This window comes from Sinocyclocheilus rhinocerous, unplaced genomic scaffold (genome assembly GCF_001515625.1).
Source record: "Sinocyclocheilus rhinocerous isolate Xijiao unplaced genomic scaffold, SAMN03320098_v1.1 scaffold1245, whole genome shotgun sequence".
NCBI classification, from domain to species: domain Eukaryota; kingdom Metazoa; phylum Chordata; class Actinopteri; order Cypriniformes; family Cyprinidae; genus Sinocyclocheilus; species Sinocyclocheilus rhinocerous.
Window position 1 is genome coordinate 453,497 of NW_015627632.1, and position 20,101 is coordinate 473,597.

The 20,101-nt window shown below is 35.2% G+C and overlaps 1 protein-coding gene across 1 annotated transcript; it reads right to left on the reverse strand.

Moving 5' to 3' along the window:
• Positions 1 to 144: 144 nt before the first annotated feature.
• LOC107733186 (vesicle-trafficking protein SEC22c-like) lies at positions 145 to 18,924 on the reverse strand. The gene is made up of 8 exons (XM_016544737.1): positions 18,757 to 18,924; positions 17,698 to 17,909; positions 16,365 to 16,528; positions 16,047 to 16,226; positions 15,829 to 15,947; positions 14,625 to 14,690; positions 14,394 to 14,481; positions 145 to 284 (listed from the first exon to the last, which is right to left on the reverse strand). Exons 2-8 carry the CDS (start codon positions 17,877 to 17,879, stop codon positions 145 to 147), a joined length of 939 nt encoding a protein of 312 aa, XP_016400223.1. The 5' UTR covers positions 17,880 to 17,909; positions 18,757 to 18,924.
• Positions 18,925 to 20,101: the final 1,177 nt, after the last annotated feature.

Sequence of the window (20,101 nt, forward strand, 5' to 3'; positions counted from 1 at the left end):
TTTTTTTTTTTTACGTCCTTTGGTTTCAGTGGTAACTTGCAGTGCTTGTTCAAGCAGAAGGATTTTTGTGTTTATGTACAAGCTAAAGGGAAATGAAAAAGCAGGCTGCCCTGTCACACCAATGTTCTTGTCTCACAGTTTTTCTCATTGAGATGGACTTGCAGCCAGATCACGGCCTGTGAAGTCCCGGAAAGCGACTCGAACTGGGTCAGTGCCACGTAAAGGTAGTTCTGGATTGTGGTTTCTGTTTCCAGTGGAGTGTAAAAAGTCATGTACTGTCACATCTGATAGAACATATAAAGGGAATGTACACCAAATGGGACTTCTTGCAAAGGTTATAGTAATATATTTAATGAAAAGAGTTTAAAGCCTCAAATCACTGCCCAATATTGTCCGATGACATATGTTTTATTTTAAATGTGTGATTAGCCAGATTACCTCTAATCTACCACAATAAAGAACGTATATTCTTATAAAAAAATGTTAAATAAAATGTTGTAATTCTCAATATATAAAAGATAGCTAGCAGTGTACTTGGTGAACTTTATATAAATGCATATAGGAAAAGGTGCCTATTTTAATCATTTGCGCTGTATAGGCTATAGGCTGTCTGGTTTTGGAACAATGTGTAGATATGCTGTTTGTTGTATATTAATTTAGGTGAAGCATAATATGTAAGTGCACAGCAGAAAAACTGGATGTTGTGTATATTAACTGTGTATCTGTGCTGTGAAAGTGAGTAATATGTGTCCATACCGCATGCAACACATATGGTGCATTTCAAGTAATAAATTCACAAAAAGTATGACCCAAATTCTTTACAGTCATGTGTACATGTGAATATTTTTGTATCCACATTTAAATAAGCTTGATACATGGTATATGTATTTTTGTAACATTTGGGACCATTTTCCACTGTTGTTTGAATGTTCACGATCAACGATTTTAAATAAACTACTTGAGCTGTATATTTACATTGCTCAGAAATGACACACTTGAATATAAATGACAAAAGAAATGCTTATCCATTGGGTTACAACAGACACTCTCATATCAAATCCTTTCTATTTTCCATCTGCCTTCAAGAAAACCAAGAATAAGCCCTGTGTCACAGTCCTTTTTCCCCAGAGAGATTCAGCTAAATAAATTATTTGCTGTGTAAATTTCACTCTACTAAAATGCACAGCTTCCTCTCCGAGCCTGTCAAATCCCAGACATCCTTTGAAGAACCATTCTGCCTTTGCCTTCTGGTAAGCACTGAATGAAATTAAGGGCATAGAAGCAAATGAAGCAAACACCAAAACACATGCTTCTACGTTTAGAGGCTTTTGTCTAGTTGTAGATAATTGCAGCAATCCATTGTGCCAACTCGATGTCAATCCTGCAAGAAACTGGACTTTTTCCTTATCTCTATTGTCCTTGCCATTCAGCAAAACATGAGGAATCAACCAATATAAACAAGTTAATGTGGGTTATGACATGCACTTTAAAATTCTTTAAACTTAAAAGACCCGAAGACCTCAAATCTGGAGACCACAGGTCTGGAAAAACAATGCTAGAAGCAAATAAGAAAATGCCACCAACTTAAACAGGCTTAACTTTTTAAAAGAGAGAAGATAATTCCAATATCTTTTGTTAATAATGTCAAAGGCAGAGCATCCTGTTCGACTATATATTATATAATATTTTGTCACAAATTCATGTTACTTGCTAGTAAAATCCGCAAAGCTTGTTTTGCACGGAAAACATTATAGGTGGGCCATGGAAAAAATTAATTCATAAAAAAATTTGAACTTGACTCGAACACAAACCCAAAAAGCAAAACTCAAATTTGTATTAAATTGTTTTTGTATTCATACTAAAATGAGCTCGGGTGTCATTTGATCATTTTTGGACTATGTTTTCTGTGAATCCAATTAAAGTCACACCATAACGTGGTTACATTATGACACACGTATACATCAGCAGGGGTCTGACACGAAAGAACCATTTCCAATAACTCATCATCAGACACTGGCTGAGAACATTATGAATTGCCAAAGTAAAACACTCAAAACCCATACTCCTGTCAGCAATGGAGGGAAATTCATTTTCTCTGTGCAGTTTCCCCTCATTGTCAGCTGGTCCTGTTTTTTTTACATGACCATTCTTCTAATTACTCTTTTAAAGGCCACTCTCAAAGGTCTCTGCTTCGGTTTAGGCATAAATGCAGTGACAACATCTCACAGATAATGTTACAGTCTCTATGTTCACCCGTAAATGACAATGTGCTCACCCTCAGGCCATATAGAGAGTTTGTTTTTTCATCTGAACAGATTTGGAGAAATTTAGCATTACATCGCTTGATCACCAGTGGATCCTCTGCAATGAATGGGTGCCATCAGAATGAGAGTTCAAACAGCTGATAAAAAATATCAAAATAATCCACAAGTAATCCACACGACTCCAGTCAACCAATTAATGTCTTGTGATTTATCTACATAAACTTATCTACATCTTGGATGGCCTGGTGGTGACTACATTTTCTGCAAATGTTCTTTTTTTTTTTTGGCAGGAAATATGTTGTTGATGTTCCTTGAATATATATTTTCCTCATTCATTTAGAATTTTATTAAAATAAGCCTCAAACCTGGCACCTACTTAACTGAATTCAATAAATTGTAAAAAGAGCAGAGCAGAACCTGCAACTGAGCTATTTCTGCCTGATCAAACAATTAAATGAAGCGTATAGTGTTAGTTCTGGCAGGTCACGTGAGTTAAGCTTGCATCGGCTGACTCTCAGCTGATCCACATCTACCTACAGGAACATGACGCCTATCATGACATTCCTATTTAAGGTCTATTCAGTATTATTCAGCAGATTTATCTCTTGCTCAGGAGCAAATTACCCTCCTCCATCCCCAACTCCTCCTTTCGCCACAGTCAGGACTTGGCTTTCTGATATTTCTCATTGAATCAGACTCCTTTTTACACTTAAATATTATTAAGAACATTATTGATATCTGAAATATTATTAAGAACATTATTGATATCTGCTTTGTTCTGTTCTGTTTACCATTGGGGGTGGGGGTGGGTATCAGTCATTTTGACGATAGTGGTCCTGACAGAAATTTAGTTTGGTTGATCCAAAGGATTCAGCGACATTTTTTCAGTTTGTTATGTAGATTTATTGCAGCTTTGTTTTACACGATTACTGGAACATATGCAAATAAGCTAATGAATAATGCCAGTGACAAATACCTTATTCTATGCCAACGAGCCTAGCCTAAATTGAAAATGTGTTAACAGAAGTCTTTTATAATAAAACAGAAAGTATTTTGTCATTCTTTTGGATGCTCTTTTTGCTGCTTTCCACATAAGGGCTGTTAACAGGTGCCTAGCTGCAGGCCACATTTCAGTATTCATGTCCATTGTTAAATATTCATGAGCCAAAGTACCCATGGATGTTCAGCACAACCACTGTTCAACAAGTTTCAGCTTTGAGCTGAACCAAACCTGCTTTAAGAATCCCAAATCTGTGCCGTTGTATTGTTGGCTTGGCTCGACCTGATATTGTAAGAAATGGCCCCCATTGGGTGCCCTCCGTGTGAAATAAATGCAGCATATAACAGTGTTCAGTGGCTTCCATGCAGTAAAAGCATTACATATAAGAAAAAACTCCAGCAGAAATGGGAGATGATCTGGTAATATGTTTGAGCCAGTGATTTTTCACCCTCACAGACGTGATTGGGAACCGTGACTGGAGCTCGACCTGTCAGACAGTATCCAATCAGAGAAAGCTTGACTTGCCTCAGGCTCCGTGGTGTTGATAAGATGCATTTAAGTCCCACACACACACCTGAAACGGCACTTTTTGTTGCTTTATCGTCTCAGTATACGCAGCAGGTTTTTTAGACACCATGTAAAGCAAAATATGTCCAGTTTTTAAAACCGCTTATCTCGCTTTTTTTAAATAACAAGTCACCATTCAGTGTGAACGATCATGTTCTTGATTTCTACTGCATTCTACTTCAATTATTTTTATATGTAAACATCCCTTAAGTAAATTAACCATGGTTTTATTATAGTAAAAGTGTAGTAACCATGTTTTTTGGCAGATTGATTACCATTTGTATAACCACAGTTTTATTACAAATACCATGGTTAAGCTCTGGTTATTAGGCCTATAGCAAAACCATGGTTAATTTGTGATAACCATAGTTTAACTAGCCTACAATAGCCATGTTTTTTATAAGGGATGCGTTATAGATGAATGTATGTGTCTTGAAAGTTTATAGCTTTTAAACTTTTAAAAACACATCTAGAGACCGTGTGTTCTTTTCCATTCTGTGTTCTGTGTGACTGTATAGCTTTGCTGATTCCTGTACAAGTCCTGTAATATTCTCCTCAGATGTTTGACTCTGCTGCTGTTTAACCTGTGAACATGGGCTCTACTATTTGTCTTGGTTGTAAATTGTGCGCTGAACACCTGAAAACTTTTTGTTGCTTTATCGTCTCAGTATACGCAGCAGGTTTTTTAGACACCATGTAAAGCAAAATATGTCCAGTTTTTAAAACCGCTTATCTCGCTTTAACAAGTATAAATAACAAGTCACCATTCAGTGTGAACGATCATGTTCTTGATTTCTACTGCATTCTACTTCAATTATTTTTATATGTAAACATCCCTTAAGTAAATTAACCATGGTTTTATTATAGTAAAAGTGTAGTAACCATGTTTTTTGGCAGATTGATTACCATTTGTATAACCACAGTTTTATTACAAATACCATGGTTAAGCTCTGGTTATTAGGCCTATAGCAAAACCATGGTTAATTTGTGATAACCATAGTTTAACTAGCCTACAATAGCCATGTTTTTTATAAGGGATGCGTTATAGATGAATGTATGTGTCTTGAAAGTTTATAGCTTTTAAACTTTTAAAAACACATCTAGAGACCGTGTGTTCTTTTCCATTCTGTGTTCTGTGTGACTGTATAGCTTTGCTGATTCCTGTACAAGTCCTGTAATATTCTCCTCAGATGTTTGACTCTGCTGCTGTTTAACCTGTGAACATGGGCTCTACTATTTGTCTTGGTTGTAAATTGTGCGCTGAACCAATTATAAGCTTCAAAGCCTTCTTTCATAGCCGAGAAAACTTTGCACAGTGTAGGACTGTGTATATTATGAGTCAAGAAAATATTTGATTTGTTTATGTGTTATGCTGGCCATTCATTCACACAAAGGCTTTTTGGGATTTTCTCATGTTTTGCTATTCAAAGCCAAGGTTGTGGTTCCAGTCCACACACATTTGAAAGTGAAAATTAATTGAAGTGAATTCATGGTGTGGGTGAATAGAAAGATGAGTCATTCAGATCTGCATGTTTGCAGAAATCTGAATCATAACCAGCATTTGCTACATATTGTCCAGTTCAAAATGAATTTACTATATGCGGCTGATTGAATGAGACTCTATTCATAACTCAGTAAATAGGTATTTGTTCATGTTGGCAGATGTGTTAATGTCATTGTAATTGTGTGTGAGGTTTTGATTGTCATTTCCAGATGTTTGCCAGCTCTTCCCTAGGTGTCCAACACATAAACTCACATATAACAATGCATGCAATTATCCTCGTTACTATTGCTTTTGGTGCCAAAATTTATTTTAAAGCTTTTCTTAGTGAAGCCAGATTGGATGGCTACAGTACCATGAGATTTTCGGTGCTAATGACACAATTATGTAGAAAATCATACTGTACTATACAAACAACATTCATGTATGTTCTATACTTTCATAAGCTTTCAAACTAGGGCTCGGGAGGGCGCTGATGGTTTGCATTGACATGACGTAGGTAAATGCAAGTAAATAATTTAATTTTTGATTACTTTGTCCTTTAAGCATTATGTAAATCAGTGATTCTCAACCTTTGAAGGCCCACTTGCCCTAGTTTTGTTCCTGAAAACAGTGTTTCACACTGAAACACACAATTCGTTATATACAGTGGGTATAGAAAAGAATCGCCCCCTTTTAAAATAATCACATGTTGTTGCTTTGCAGCCTGAAATGAAGACGGACACAGTTTTTGTTTTATCCAGCTGTATTTACTCAGTCCACTCTGAATCACCTTCTCAATGGCACACAAAGCCATTTGACTTTCAACTGTGATCAGCTGTGGTCATTTTGATCAGTTCAGCATGAAAAAAGCTTTCCTGGACCATTTCAGTCCTTGGTAGTGCAACTGAAGCAAACAATCAACTATGGGTGGCAAGGCACTGTCAAAAGATCTCTGGGATAAAGCTGTGGACAGGCAGAAGTCAGGAGATGGATACAAAAAAATTTCAAAGGCTTTATCAATGCCTAGAAGCACAGTGAAGTCTGTTATTAAGAAGTGGAAGGTATTTGGTACAACACAGACCCTCCCTGGATCAGGACGTCGCTCCAAACTGGATGAAAGAGCCAGGAGGAAACTGGTCAGAGAGGCGACCAAGAGTTGCAGGAATTTATGACAAAAAGTGGTCATTGTGTGCCTGTGACAACAATATCACATTGAAAGAAAAAAGCCACTATGGAGTCACGACTGAGCTTTGCCAAAATGCACCTTGAAGATTCTGAGGCAGATGAGACTAATGAATTATTTGGCTTCAATGAGAAGAGGGTTTACCTTCCAACAGGACAATGACCCAAAGCACACAGCAAAACTGAGCACACAGTGGCTGAAGGAGAAAAGGGCGAATTGTCCTTGCATGGCCTAGTCAGAGCCCAGACTTAAACCCCACTGAAAATCTGTGGAATGACTTGAAGACTGCAGTCCACAAACGCTCCCCACCAAATTGAACTGAACTTGAGCAGTTCTGCAAAGAAGAGTGGGCAAATATTGCAAAGTCTAGATGTGCAAAGTTAGTAGAGACAGATACAAATCCCAACAGACTAAAGGCTGTAATTAAAGCAAAAGGTGGTTCAACAAAATACTTGACACAAGGAGGTGATCCTTTTTCCAACTCAGTGATTCTGTTTTTTTTTTCTGACATGTTGGTGTTATATCCTTCACTTGGATGTTATAAGTTGCAGTAAATACAGCTGGATAAAACAAAAACTGTGGCCGTCTTCATTTCAGGCTGCAAAGCAACAAAATGTGATTTTTTTAAAGGGGGTGATTCATTTCTATACCCACTGTAAAAATAATTTGACTACTTTTACTTATGGCAGCCCAGTGCAACATCTAAAAATGCTTTGAACACAGACTGAGCCAATTTAGATTTGATTCAAGCCAAATCCAAATGAGCGACTCATTATGAGATGAACAGAATCAAACTAAGTGCCAGCTGTGAAATAATTCATGTTTTCCCAACAGTTTTCCTCCACTTTAAGGGTGGCTTGACCTTTCTTCCAAAAGTCCAAAGGAGAGAAGACATGCTCTCAGTGGTGTGGACTCACCCTGTGGCAACTCGCTCAAGTTTTAATGGGTTTATGTGTTTGATTTTTCCAGAGGTGGAGAATTTCACACATGAATGGAGCAGACCTCTAACATCAAACAGAGACTGTGCTTATCGACCGTTGACTTTCTTACCATGCTCTGAGGAAGACTAGGAAGCAAAACATATAGGTTTATTCACAACGCTTTCTGAATTAGGAGGAAAACGTGGCTGTTCTGTACTGCTAGCAATGACTGACTATATGCAAATGTAAATGGTACTCTCACTAAACTGTTTGATCTCTATCCCAGTCTTTGATATTAGTTATCATTATTTAAACAAAGCTTCACCGAATTCTTATTGTTATTCTATATCTTATTGTTATTCACTATAGCTACTCATGTTATGCATGAGAATAAACTGCAAGGAGCTGCAAACTAAAGCTTCAGATAACCAGCAAAAAAAATAGCCTGTGATTAAACTGAGTAAGATTCATCAACGTAATAAACTCTAAAAGACCCGTCTGAAGTCTTTGATAAAAAATTGCACAGCTTAATCTCCATTTGTAATTACGAACAGTGTTTCTTTCTTCATTCAGTACGACTGTATCAAGCCAATAACTTCAAATGCCTATAAAAACAATCTCCTGTGCTTAAAGGTTTGCTTTTAAGTGTTCATTTGAGATTTAGGAGGTAAAGCACTACAAAGCAAAGCTCTCTCAACAAGACTTCCCTGTTCATTTGTGTTTCTTCTTTAATTAAGGGTTTAATACCATTGTGGTACTGATAGGAAAGTCTGTCGCAATGAAATCGAATTAGTATGAGGCTGAGATTTTAAGTCAAATGGTTTCCTTTCAACCTGTATACTGTTTTCAAATGAGAGGTGGAATAAAATTTGACAAAATTGCATTGCATTTTTAAAAAGATGTGAGAGTCTTAGTATTAGGCAAAATATAATAAGCCATGTCCCTCCACGTATATGTAGCATTTATTTGTAGCTAAAATCTAGACTGTCTAACTTATTAATTAAATGGTAATGGGGTAAATATTTAAATGTCATTCATATCTTATAATATTAATATTATATTATCATTTTAATATATTATATTCCTAGTATGATCTATTTTAGACCTAGTAATGATATTTTAATATGAATTTCTCAAAAGCCTTATGTAACTACAGTCTTGTTTGAGGAGGATTAAGGCTTCTATAATATTGACTAGATAAATTAGTTAGTAGTGTCTATAAATTAATCTTTACAGCTTTTATATGTGGATGTATGACTTATATTTAAGAACTCATTTAGTGGCAAAACATTTTTTTTAAATGCATAATTCAAAGTTGAACATAAAATAGAATAGTTAGTGACTGATTTTCTTATTATTTGACCTGTCCCTCTTTTGCTTTAATGGCAGTAGCAAATGACCTGCATGAGCTAGACAATTTTGTGTGAAACCTGATGATCATGTTCTCCAGCATAATTGGAGATGATTCAAAGAATATTTTGAGCTTGGTAAGCAAGAACATCTGACCTTTTTAGGACCACAATTTTCTTATTTGAATAGTGACCTCGAAAGACCTAGAAATAGTGCCGTTTTTTTTCCAGGATATTCTTCAGGATGATCTCAGACATTCAGTATGGTCTGAGACTGTATATGGTTGAAAAAAAAGCCAGCTAAAACTGATTGAAACAGGGTCTTTCAGGGTCAAAGCAACCTCTAGAGCAAATACAATGTCCCTGAAGAATTCTACTGGTAATGTGAGGTATAAAATATTTATGGTATGTTAGGGTCACACTGTTGTTTGTAGAGCATTATTTTGAAAACACAGACTTAAATAAATAAATACATTTGCCTGGTTTTTTACATGTGCTTTTTACACTTTTTAGAGCACATTATAACTATTAAAGAGATATTAAAATTGTCATCACCCTCATGTTGTTCAAGCCTGTATGCCTTTTTTATTGTCTAAAGGAGACGTTTGGCAGAATGATCGTAAACATTTGCTTTAATTGTATAGACAAAAAGATACAATAAAAGTGAATGCACTGAAACATCTTTTGTACAATATTCAACACAAAAAGAAAGTCATACAGGTCTGGAATGACATGAAGTTGAGTAAATGATGGCAGAATTTTCATTTTCAGCTGAGCTACCTCTGTTTGAAATGATTATTCAGTAAATCACTGTCTTTCAAACAGAACTAGGCGATAAAACCATGTAAACCAGCTTTATTAAATGTCTACCCACACATAGTATGCAGAAACACATATAATACCAGCAACCGGATTACATATTTTGTTTAATCAAATATTCATAATGCTGCCAAGGAACTGCCTCAATTAACAGTGTTTCCATCTCATGTTTGAAACAGAGCAAAAGGTCTCTGGAGTGTCTCATTTTCACTGAGAGTACAATGATTTATCAGGACAAAGATTATCATTTAAAAAAAAAAAAGATGGAGGTGGTACAGTACCAGACACGGTTCCTGTGGCTCTTTTGTTTGCTGTGCAGGCTCCCTTCCTCCAGTTCAATCCGAATCATGAGGCCTGTATAACAGAAATTGACATACCAAGCATTGTTGGAAAGTGATTATTAGAAGCATATTTGGTTAAGATCCTACTCAATTCAACAAAAGTCCAGAGTCCAGCTGAGAGCCAAGTGCGTTTCACAAATGCATTATACAGGAACTAGTCAGGTGTGGAAATTGCATTGACAGACACTCGGATACACAATTTAACCTATGAAAAATCCATTTCCTTTTTTAGATTGGTGCATATGTGCCTGAATGAACTTTATTCACAAGTTTGATTGTAATGCATACGTTTTGCATCACAGGGGGAGAAAGACATAAAAAGAGGTCACAATTACCATCCTCAAATTCTGAATTTGTATAACATAGTCAAAAGTTCAAACAAGTTTTCTCATATTGAATGAACTGTTGAAGTATGGGTGAAGCACAAAGCAATTTATAGAGCAATGCAAGCAAGAAAATCTGAGAGAAATCTGAGCAACCTTCCCATTAATCCTCTGATTAATGATTCATGTCCAATAATAAAGACATGCCTCTTTTGACATCCGCGTTTATCATTCAGAAAGAATGTTAATAGATGCTGTTAATCACAAATTAATTAAGACAATGTGGAAGGTCTAAGTAAACGTAGGACTTTAAGTGGAAAAGGCAAGGCATGACTACAGAAAGACTACAAACTGGAATTCCTTCAGAATTTCTGAAAAAATCTAGGAAGACTTTGTTTCTTATTATACAGCAGTTAAGGGCTATTCACACAGAGGACTATAACAATTAAGTTTTGATGATCATTTTGATTCTATGAGAATAGGGAAGTATAATGATAACGGAACAAGAACAATATCGGTGGAATAACTTTAAGAACATTTTTATCCATTTGATGAATGTTAAAACCATTGACAATCAGAATCAACCCGACTTTAAAGCGAACAAGCATTTAAAGAGGTAGACGACAAAACTGCAGCGCCTGCTTATAATATACTGAACTGTGCATTGGTGGTGTGAATTTTTCATTACATCATTATGCCAATAGGTGGCGACAAATGGCTGTCTTTATAAGCAAGTCATTGGCTGCATCCAAATATGCATAGCAAAGTACGCACTTACTCAAAATAAGTAAGTGTAAGCAATTTTGGACGCAGCCATTGACTCATTTGCTCAAATGATTCATTCAAAACCACAGATTCATTCAGGATTTGAACAAGTGAGTAATTAATTGACCTACACTCAAACGATTCGTTCAAAAACAATGATTAATTCAGGAACAAAACAAGTGAGTAATTGAATCATTCACTCAAGCCACCCATTCAAGAATACTGATTTATTCAGGAATAATCTAATTATTGTTTTGAATTGTTTTTACTGGGGGAGCAAAAAAAGACAAATGTGCTTGCAATGTTGCATCCAAAATGAACATTATTCGATATTAACGGAAGAAATGTTGCAGTTGTGATCTTATGCTCTGTAGACATCTTACACTTCTTCAGAAATAAAAGAGATGTTCATTTCTCTATGGCTATGCCTGCAAACCAGACCTGTGAGTGCCAACAGGAGAAGCAGAACTCTGTGACTGATCCTCTCATGCTTGTTTAACACAGAAATGAAATGGATCAGTGCAGCAGAGAGTGATCTGGGTCAAACCTCTGCTTTAATCTGTTGGACCGAAGGTGACTATATACTGCCAAGCTCTCAGTGCAGTATTGCCAAGCAGGAGACAGCAACACTGGGTGCGTAATGCCTGTGTTGTGCCCAATTCTGACCCCCCACCAGATTATTACACCCCTAGTACTGGTAGGTTTAGGGTTAAGTGTGGGGGAGGGGTTAGGATTAGGGGTGGGATTTTGGATTAGGAAATCAGGTAGTAACTTCAATGGGAGGGGAGGGGGGGGTAATAATTTGTCAGGGAGTCAAAATTGGGCACAACACCTGCACCAGACTTTTTTCCCCAGCATTATATACTCTGTGACCTACACCACTGTCCTGGATCAGCATTGCTGCTCTGACAGGCAGCATTACTCACAAGTCCTTCCTAAACTGTATACAACAAAGATCAAATTTTAAACCATACCCCTAGAGAATAGACCAACAGAGGTGATTATAGGTCATAAAGTTAATATTAGACACCTTCAAGTCCCAGATCTCATCTTAACGGTAAGAGCTGAAGAATTTGAACATGAAACACCATCATATTAAGTCAATAGCAGTTGTTTTTTATGCACACCAGGCCATATGTTCAGTTGAAGACGCCAACAAAAAAAAAAGTTTCTCTCAAATCAGTATAGCATTGCAAGGTGAACCCAAGGAACATCTGACCTTTTTATTGTTGAATTTGACCTATTCAATAAAATGCATAATGTACACAACTCCTTCAAGCCAATAGAAACCATAGTTATATACTGCCACCCAATGTTCTGACACATATAGTACAACCTTACAAGCATAATCTGATATGAATGTTTATAGACACATGAATCATTATATATATATAATACTAAAACATATGATCTAATTGTAGAACTGTTGTTTTAGAAAACACATCAAATAACATTTATTTATATGTTATTTTAATTCACTAAAGCTATTACTACAATTGCTTTGAAACCAAAACATGCGCAAAGTCTGTATAATTTACTGAGAATTCAGGATATTTATCAAAAATCACTTTTGAGTTGTCTGATTCTATTCTAGGTTGTCTTATTCTATTCTATTCTATTCTATTTAAAAATATAAACGTATACACCACTTCAAACATTGAAAATGCTTAAGCCAATCTTTTGGCCCAACAGTCAAATAAGACAAACACACAGTTCTTATGTTCAGCTGTTGATTTATTAAATGTCTATATCTGTTTTAGCAACAAACAAGTTGCAACAAGGGAATAATATTGAAGCTTGTTTCCACCACGGGATAAAATGTATCAAATAAAAAATATTTGAGTTTTTATAACAAAGATAAAATTTTAAACCATACCCCTAGAGAATAGACCAACAGAGGTGATTATAGGTCATAAAGTTAATATTAGACACCTTCAAGTCCCAGATCTCATCTTAACGGTAAGAGCTGAAGAATTTGAACATGAAACACCATCATATTAAGTCAATAGCAGTTGTTTTTTATGCACACCAGGCCATATGTTCAGTTGAAGACGCCAACAAAAAAAAAAGTTTCTCTCAAATCAGTATAGCATTGCAAGGTGAACCCAAGGAACATCTGACCTTTTTATTGTTGAATTTGACCTATTCAATAAAATGCATAATGTACACAACTCCTTCAAGCCAATAGAAACCATAGTTATATACTGCCACCCAATGTTCTGACACATATAGTACAACCTTACAAGCATAATCTGATATGAATGTTTATAGACACATGAATCATTATATATATATAATACTAAAACATATGATCTAATTGTAGAACTGTTGTTTTAGAAAACACATCAAATAACATTTATTTATATGTTATTTTAATTCACTAAAGCTATTACTACAATTGCTTTGAAACCAAAACATGCGCAAAGTCTGTATAATTTACTGAGAATTCTGTCATTTTTAATTAAGAGAAACAGCACTTAGATTTGAATTAGAAAGTAGATAAAATTGCTTTAGATTTGAATTAGAAAGTAGATAAAATTGCAAGCAATTTGATCTACTTTCTAATTCAAATCTAAGTGCTGAAAATCAACAGTACAGAAAAACTGAAAGGCTTGAATTTAAAAGCTTTGAGCCATTTAGAACATCCGTTGAATCATTCATTATTTTGCACTGACAACCTTAGTTATAAACTGTAAAGCACAATCTAATGTTTTCATGAGACTTTCTAACAAGTTGTTATAGCTTCATTCACAAAGAGTAATAAAACTGTTCTGCCAACATGACTTTGAAAACTCTCAGGATATTTATCAAAAATCACTTTTGAGTTGTCTGATTCTATTCTAGGTTGTCTTATTCTATTCTATTCTATTCTATTTAAAAATATAAACGTATACACCACTTCAAACAGTGAAAATGCTTAAGCAAATCTTTTGTCCCAACAGTCAAATAAGACAAACACACAGTTCTTATGTTCAGCTGTTGATTTATTAAATGTCTATATCTGTTTTAGCAACAAACAAGTTGCAACAAGGGAATAATATTGAAGCTTGTTTCCACCACGGGATAAAATGTATCAAATAAAAAAATATTTGAGTTTTTATCTCAAAATACTGACCTTTTGTTCTCAGAATTCTGATTTTTTTTTTCATACTTTCTCAGATTTCCCAAAATTGCAAGCTAAAATCTCAGAACTGCGAGAAAAAAAAAGTGAATTGTGAGATAGAAAGTAATAATTACCTTTTTTATTACGTGGCAGAAACAAGTTTATATCTTGCAATTCCGACTCTCTTCTAGAATGTCTCAGTATTCTCACGGTTCTGAGTTTAATTTGATTTAAATTCTGATTGCAAGAAAAGAAAGTCAGAATTGTTAGTGCCACAGAGAAAAGCATTGCATAAGATGATGAGAGTCAGGAGAGTAAAGGATTTCAGCTTCTTCTGGCAGGTATGGAACAAGTACAGATGACACTGTGTGGGAAGAAGATAAAGATCTGAGTTAGACGCTTAAACGGACATGATGTGCATTTGATGGTGTTATAAATGGAAACATTAAATATTACAAATGCATCATCTTTTATGCTACATGCAGAGTAGCACATGCAGAGTGTTACCTGGCAAACACAGCAAAGAAATGCCAAAAGAAATGCCACCACATTCCACAAACCATCATAATCATCCTGTAAAAAATTGGGTCATATCATAAATAAGACATTTAATCGCTTAATTAATTATAATAAAAATTAATGCCACCACATTCCACAAACCATCATAATGATACTGTAAAATACTTGTCATATCATAATTTAAAAACTTTATTACTTAATTATAATAAACTTAATTACCTCTATATACATATCTGTCTCAGGGGTTATTATTGGGATTTTGCACCAGTTTTATTTTACTATTATTAATATACTATTATAATATTTTTTAAATAATTTGAATTCGTTTTTATTTTAAAATTTCAATTTTCATTTTCATTTTAGTTTAAGTTTTAGCAATTTAGTTATTTGCTTTTGTCATATGTATTTTTTATATTTTAAATGTTTAAATATTTCTGTTTAGCTTTCATTTGTTTTTATTTTAGTACTTCAACTTCAACTATTTTATTTCAGTTAGCTCAATTAGTAATAATTTTATTTCATCTATTTTTCGATTAACGAAAATGACTTTTAAAGTTTTAGTCAACAAAAACAACAAAGTTTTGCAGGTGAAGAAATGGAACATTTTGTGCTGATTCTGAAGCCCTAGACAAGATATGAACGTCCTCCATCTCAAAAAGCATAATTACCTAAGCTGTAATTACCTACCTAGTCCTGCAGACACATGCTGCTAGTGATAAATTAATTAAATAAGTGATCAATTAAAAAGCAAAATATTTGATATATTAATATATAATTCAGAAAAATACACACACACACACACACACACACACACACATATATATATATATATATATACTATATATGTGTAGGTATGTATGGGCCAATATTTGATATTTAATTGTGCATGCCTTAATTTTACATTTAGTTTACCTTTGTCATCTAATGCTCACTTAAGTTTAAAAACAGTAATATTTTAAGGACTGTTAAACATAATCTTTAGCAAAAGAAAATCATAATGTAATTTATTAAGTTGTGATGGCTAAATTCACTTGCAGCATTTAACAAGTTGATTTTTTTTTGTATTTAATTTTTTATTTATTTAGACAAAATAGTATAAAAACTTAAATTTGGCCATTTATCAGTAATCATCCATAATGTTTCTAATCAAGATAGTTCTGTCCCAAATTAACATCTTGAACCATAGTGTTACCTGGAAGGTGTATTCAATAAGATGGACACCACGTATAAGGTTGAGGGCAGCACACATGATGTTAAGAACCAGTGAGAGGATCCCTGGTGCTGAGACTGGTTCCAATCTCTGACCTTGACCTTTAAAAAAAAAAAAATCAATAATCAGTCAAAACATATGTCCAACTTAAGACGCGGAATAACCCTTATGAATTCACTGTATTCATCACTACAGCAAACCTGATGCAGCTGTTTGTTCTACATGCCCATTGGCTGCTCCATTGGTGAGTAACATGTCCTCTATGGTGAGAACCTGAGGGGGGCTGGTTCTGAGGTCTTCCTGTACTTCGGCCAGGGTGACCTCCAGAGATGGACCCCCTTTCTGATTATAATGCTGCTGAAGTTTTTGAATGGCACTATCTGAAATAAAACCATCAGACAAACTCATGCTCAGCTTATGACTTATCTTAATTTGCATATTCATGGTTTAAATGCAGTATTAATGACACCCATAACTCATCTAATGCCTAATCCAATCACTTTTATCTGTCATCCTACCAAACTCAAGAAAGGGGTACGGCCTCCTTGCCAGGGCCACTGCAGAGTTGTCAAAGCATGCTGTGAATTCCCAGCGCAAGTCTTCCAAGAAGCAGAAGGCCGTGGCAGCAGGGAGACTGCATGCACATACGGTCATGTAGGACACACCCTCGGCTGAGAGGAAGCTACAACACAGAGACCAATTAGTTAACAAATGATTTCACAGGGCAGCCACCAATTTCCTTGGCTTATCTTGGACTCTGGAATGCAGGTAAACAAGATTCTAATCATTCGTGTATCTGATATGGCAACACTTGATCCACTTATATTCCCCGTTATTTTCATGCATCTCATGATCTCAAAAGTTGTGAACGAAGAGCTAAGAGTGGATGGTTCCATTTTTATTAACCAACATTACTAAAGATGAATAAATACAAATGTATTGATGATTGTTATTCTTTAAAAAGTAAACAAATTAATATAAATATTACTTTTTAAAGATAAATTCATAAATAGACTATAATAAAGCTTCCAAAAGTTTTTTTTGAGAAATGCCATAGAAGAACAATTTTTGGTTCCCCAATAACCTTTTAGTGAATAGTTCTTTTTTTTTCTAAGTGTGAAGAACATTTTAAAATCTAAATAACCTTTTTTCAGTGTATAGAATGTAACTGAAACAGTGTAATTGAAAGGATCTACACCTTTAAAAATAAAAGGCAAGTTGGAGCTAAACTCTGCAGGACACCGGCCCTCCAGGACCGAGTATGGTGACCCCTGAATCTGTCCCGCCAGTTTCATAATAAACCGAAAATGTATTTATACTTCTCATTATAATGTAGGGTGACCATACGTGCTCTTTTGAAACATACCTGGCCTGGATTTCTATATTGCCTAAAATATCCAGGTTTTGGCTTTGTTTTTCTGTTTTCATACTTGCTTTCGACTTGAAGCAGCACTGCGCAGGCCGATCGGTGCATGACACCAAAGTACCGTCAGAGCTATAGAGAGCAGACGGCTCCTTATGCTTTTGAATCGCTCTCACGGTACATTGATGTCAAACACCGAGCGATCGAACACACCTAATATGTACGCATATTTGCATCACTTTGACCGTTCTCTGTAGATCCCACCTTATCATATGCCACGACTGGTCGATTATGTACAATGCCTGCATGTACAAAAACTGCTCATACATGTGTGTAGCATCTTTCTTTGTATCACGATTAAAATACAGTGGTTGCCTTTAATTTAATATGGCTACAAATATTTTTTGTTTATTACATTTTTTGCACTTTCATGGCCGGGAAAAAATATTTATGGCCTATGACATTATTGTCCACAATAGTGCACTTACTGAATGTTGAGCTCATGGCCCTTGACTGTCCCTCTCTCTGGTAATGAACTTAGGGATTTTGAGATCACTTTCAGCTGTTGCTTTCTCTCCTGAAGTTCCTTATTATGCAGGAAATCAGTGGAGGCGGAGAGAGGGAGTCCATCCCTGACCCGGACAACAAAGGCAAACAGGATCAGTGACATGCTCCTCGTGGATCTCTATGAGAACACATCCTGAACAAAAAGCAAAGGTAAGATACTGATGATTATTTAATTATGAAGTAGAAGGATGGAGGAAAGGGATGCTATTCACTTCAAAAGTATAGCTGCAGCTGTGGATGTAGTCTAAACTAGAAGTAAAAAAAAAAACCTATACCTATTTAAAAAAAAATACTAATACATTATTAAAATCAAAAGTTGTTTTTGTAAATGTTCAATTGATCTGGGCTCACATGAACTAACAATGAACAGCTATTTTTTTACTAACTGTTAACAACTATAGATTATTAAATACTGTAACCTAATAGACCTTATTAAGTGTTACCACTTATTTTTACTATTTTTCATACTATTTTTTTGCTCTATAAAACACATTTATACATAGGTAAAATGTTTATGTCTAAAAAATGTATTTATTTCAAACATTTAAGCATAGGCCTTAAGATCAAAACATTAAGATCATGAAGATATAAATTCGGCAAAGTGTATCCAAACTTGTTCCTGGTAGTGTAGGTCTATGCAATCTAAAGACCAATATTACTACCTTCCATATTACAACATATGCATATTACAAATATATACAACATATTACAATGCTGTTCAGCATGTTTCATTGAAAATCAATTTGATTAGCAAATCAAATGTCCACGATGGCAAACTATTTTAAAAGCTAAGTTGCATTAATTTGAAAGAGTTTTAATAGAGGAAAAGGATTCCACCACTGGTTTGGTACTGATCACATTTGCAAAGTTTGTATATAATGTATAATTAAATGTGGACTTGAATTCATCTGCCTGTTATTTCAGTAGTTCAAATACAGTCATTCTGCTAGCAGGTGCAGATGCGCTTTACCATCCCTTACCTTACAACAGCTCAATACATTTACGCTGAGCATGTGAAACAGTGAATTTGAAGTGCACATGAATATAACAACTACGTTTCAAAAATCCCTCAAGATAATTATTGTTATTTATGACTTAATGATATTAAGACGCGACCAGAGGCTTTTTGTTTGCCTCTCTGAATTATGGGAAACAAGAGCGACAGTCGTTACTTCAAAATAAAGGTTCTTTAAGATCAGTTTCATAATATCAAATGCCGATTTATTCTTATTTGTTCTATTTACAGACAGTATAGAAATAAAAAAGAATAATAATTATTAAAAAAAAACTTCAATATTTTTTTTTTATTCGTCAAGAAATTTAGCATGAATAATATTAACTTATGTAAATCATTTTCGTTATTCTCGGGGCAGAAACAACAACCATTTTTGTAATGCTGTTGGTTTCCGACAGTCGGCAGCTGTGCAGCATCTCAAGATAAAGTAAAATACAAAGTCGAGAAACAGCGTTGCCATGTCCTCTTTTTATGAGCGGCTTATAAAACTAAATCAAATTTCGTGGGTTGCGATTTTTGGGATTATTTAAAGAACAGTCCCGTTGTGGAGGGAAGACAGATGGTGGTATTTATGAAAATTAATCAGTTTTCCATAATTCATACGCAACTATCCCGCCACCCAGGGGCGATTCTACGATTTTCATTTTAGGGGGGCTCAGCCCCCAGTGAGGGTATACTAATAATAGCCTAATTATATATATATATTAAGATAAAAAATGTTTGATTAATAGGGGTCGTATACTAAACTTATTGCAGTATTCCACTGTATTGCATAGATATAGGCTACATTTGAGTACTGAATAAGCCAAATTCAAGTCTTCATGATCTCACACACACAACCTGTTTACTGTACAAACGCAAAATGATTGTTTTATAAATTATGCGTTCATATGTGCTTCATTTTCACTGGAGGAAACAGCTGTGGTGTGATGAATGCAGTGAAAACTGTAGATGGGGAACCGATTATTGCTCCCCCCATGATATATTGTAAACTGGATTTATGACAAAGAACTGCACAGATGCAGATATTATAACAATCTATCGATAAACACACACCTTGTCCTCTGTTTCTCGCTCTGCGCCGCCGCAGTCTGCGGATTGAAAAAAGAACGCGCTGAAAGTCGAGGAGCCGATCGAAGTCTGCCGCCGTTTTCATATGAAACGACGTCCATTTAGAACAGCATATCTGCGCTTTATTCTTATTGACACTATACACTCATGCTTTAAACGACACGCGTTTTATTTGCGGGGTCTGTGCGCAGCATGTGTTTAACGATGCTCAGAGCAGGCTGTACCTGTGGTAGGCTAAA

What these genes read in the sequence shown, in the direction of transcription:
- LOC107733186 (XM_016544737.1), bottom strand. Translation starts at nt 17,879, where the DNA reads ATGTCACTGATCCTGTTTGCCTTTGTTGTCCGGGTCAGGGATGGACTC. An exon ending in GTACCCCTTTCTTGAGTTTG is followed by an intron (nt 16,227 to 16,364) that starts GTAGGATGACAG and finishes GTTTTATTTCAG; the next exon opens with ATAGTGCCATTCAAAAACTT. An exon ending in TTCTTTGCTGTGTTTGCCAG is followed by an intron (nt 14,482 to 14,624) that starts GTAACACTCTGC and finishes CTTCCCACACAG; the next exon opens with TGTCATCTGTACTTGTTCCA.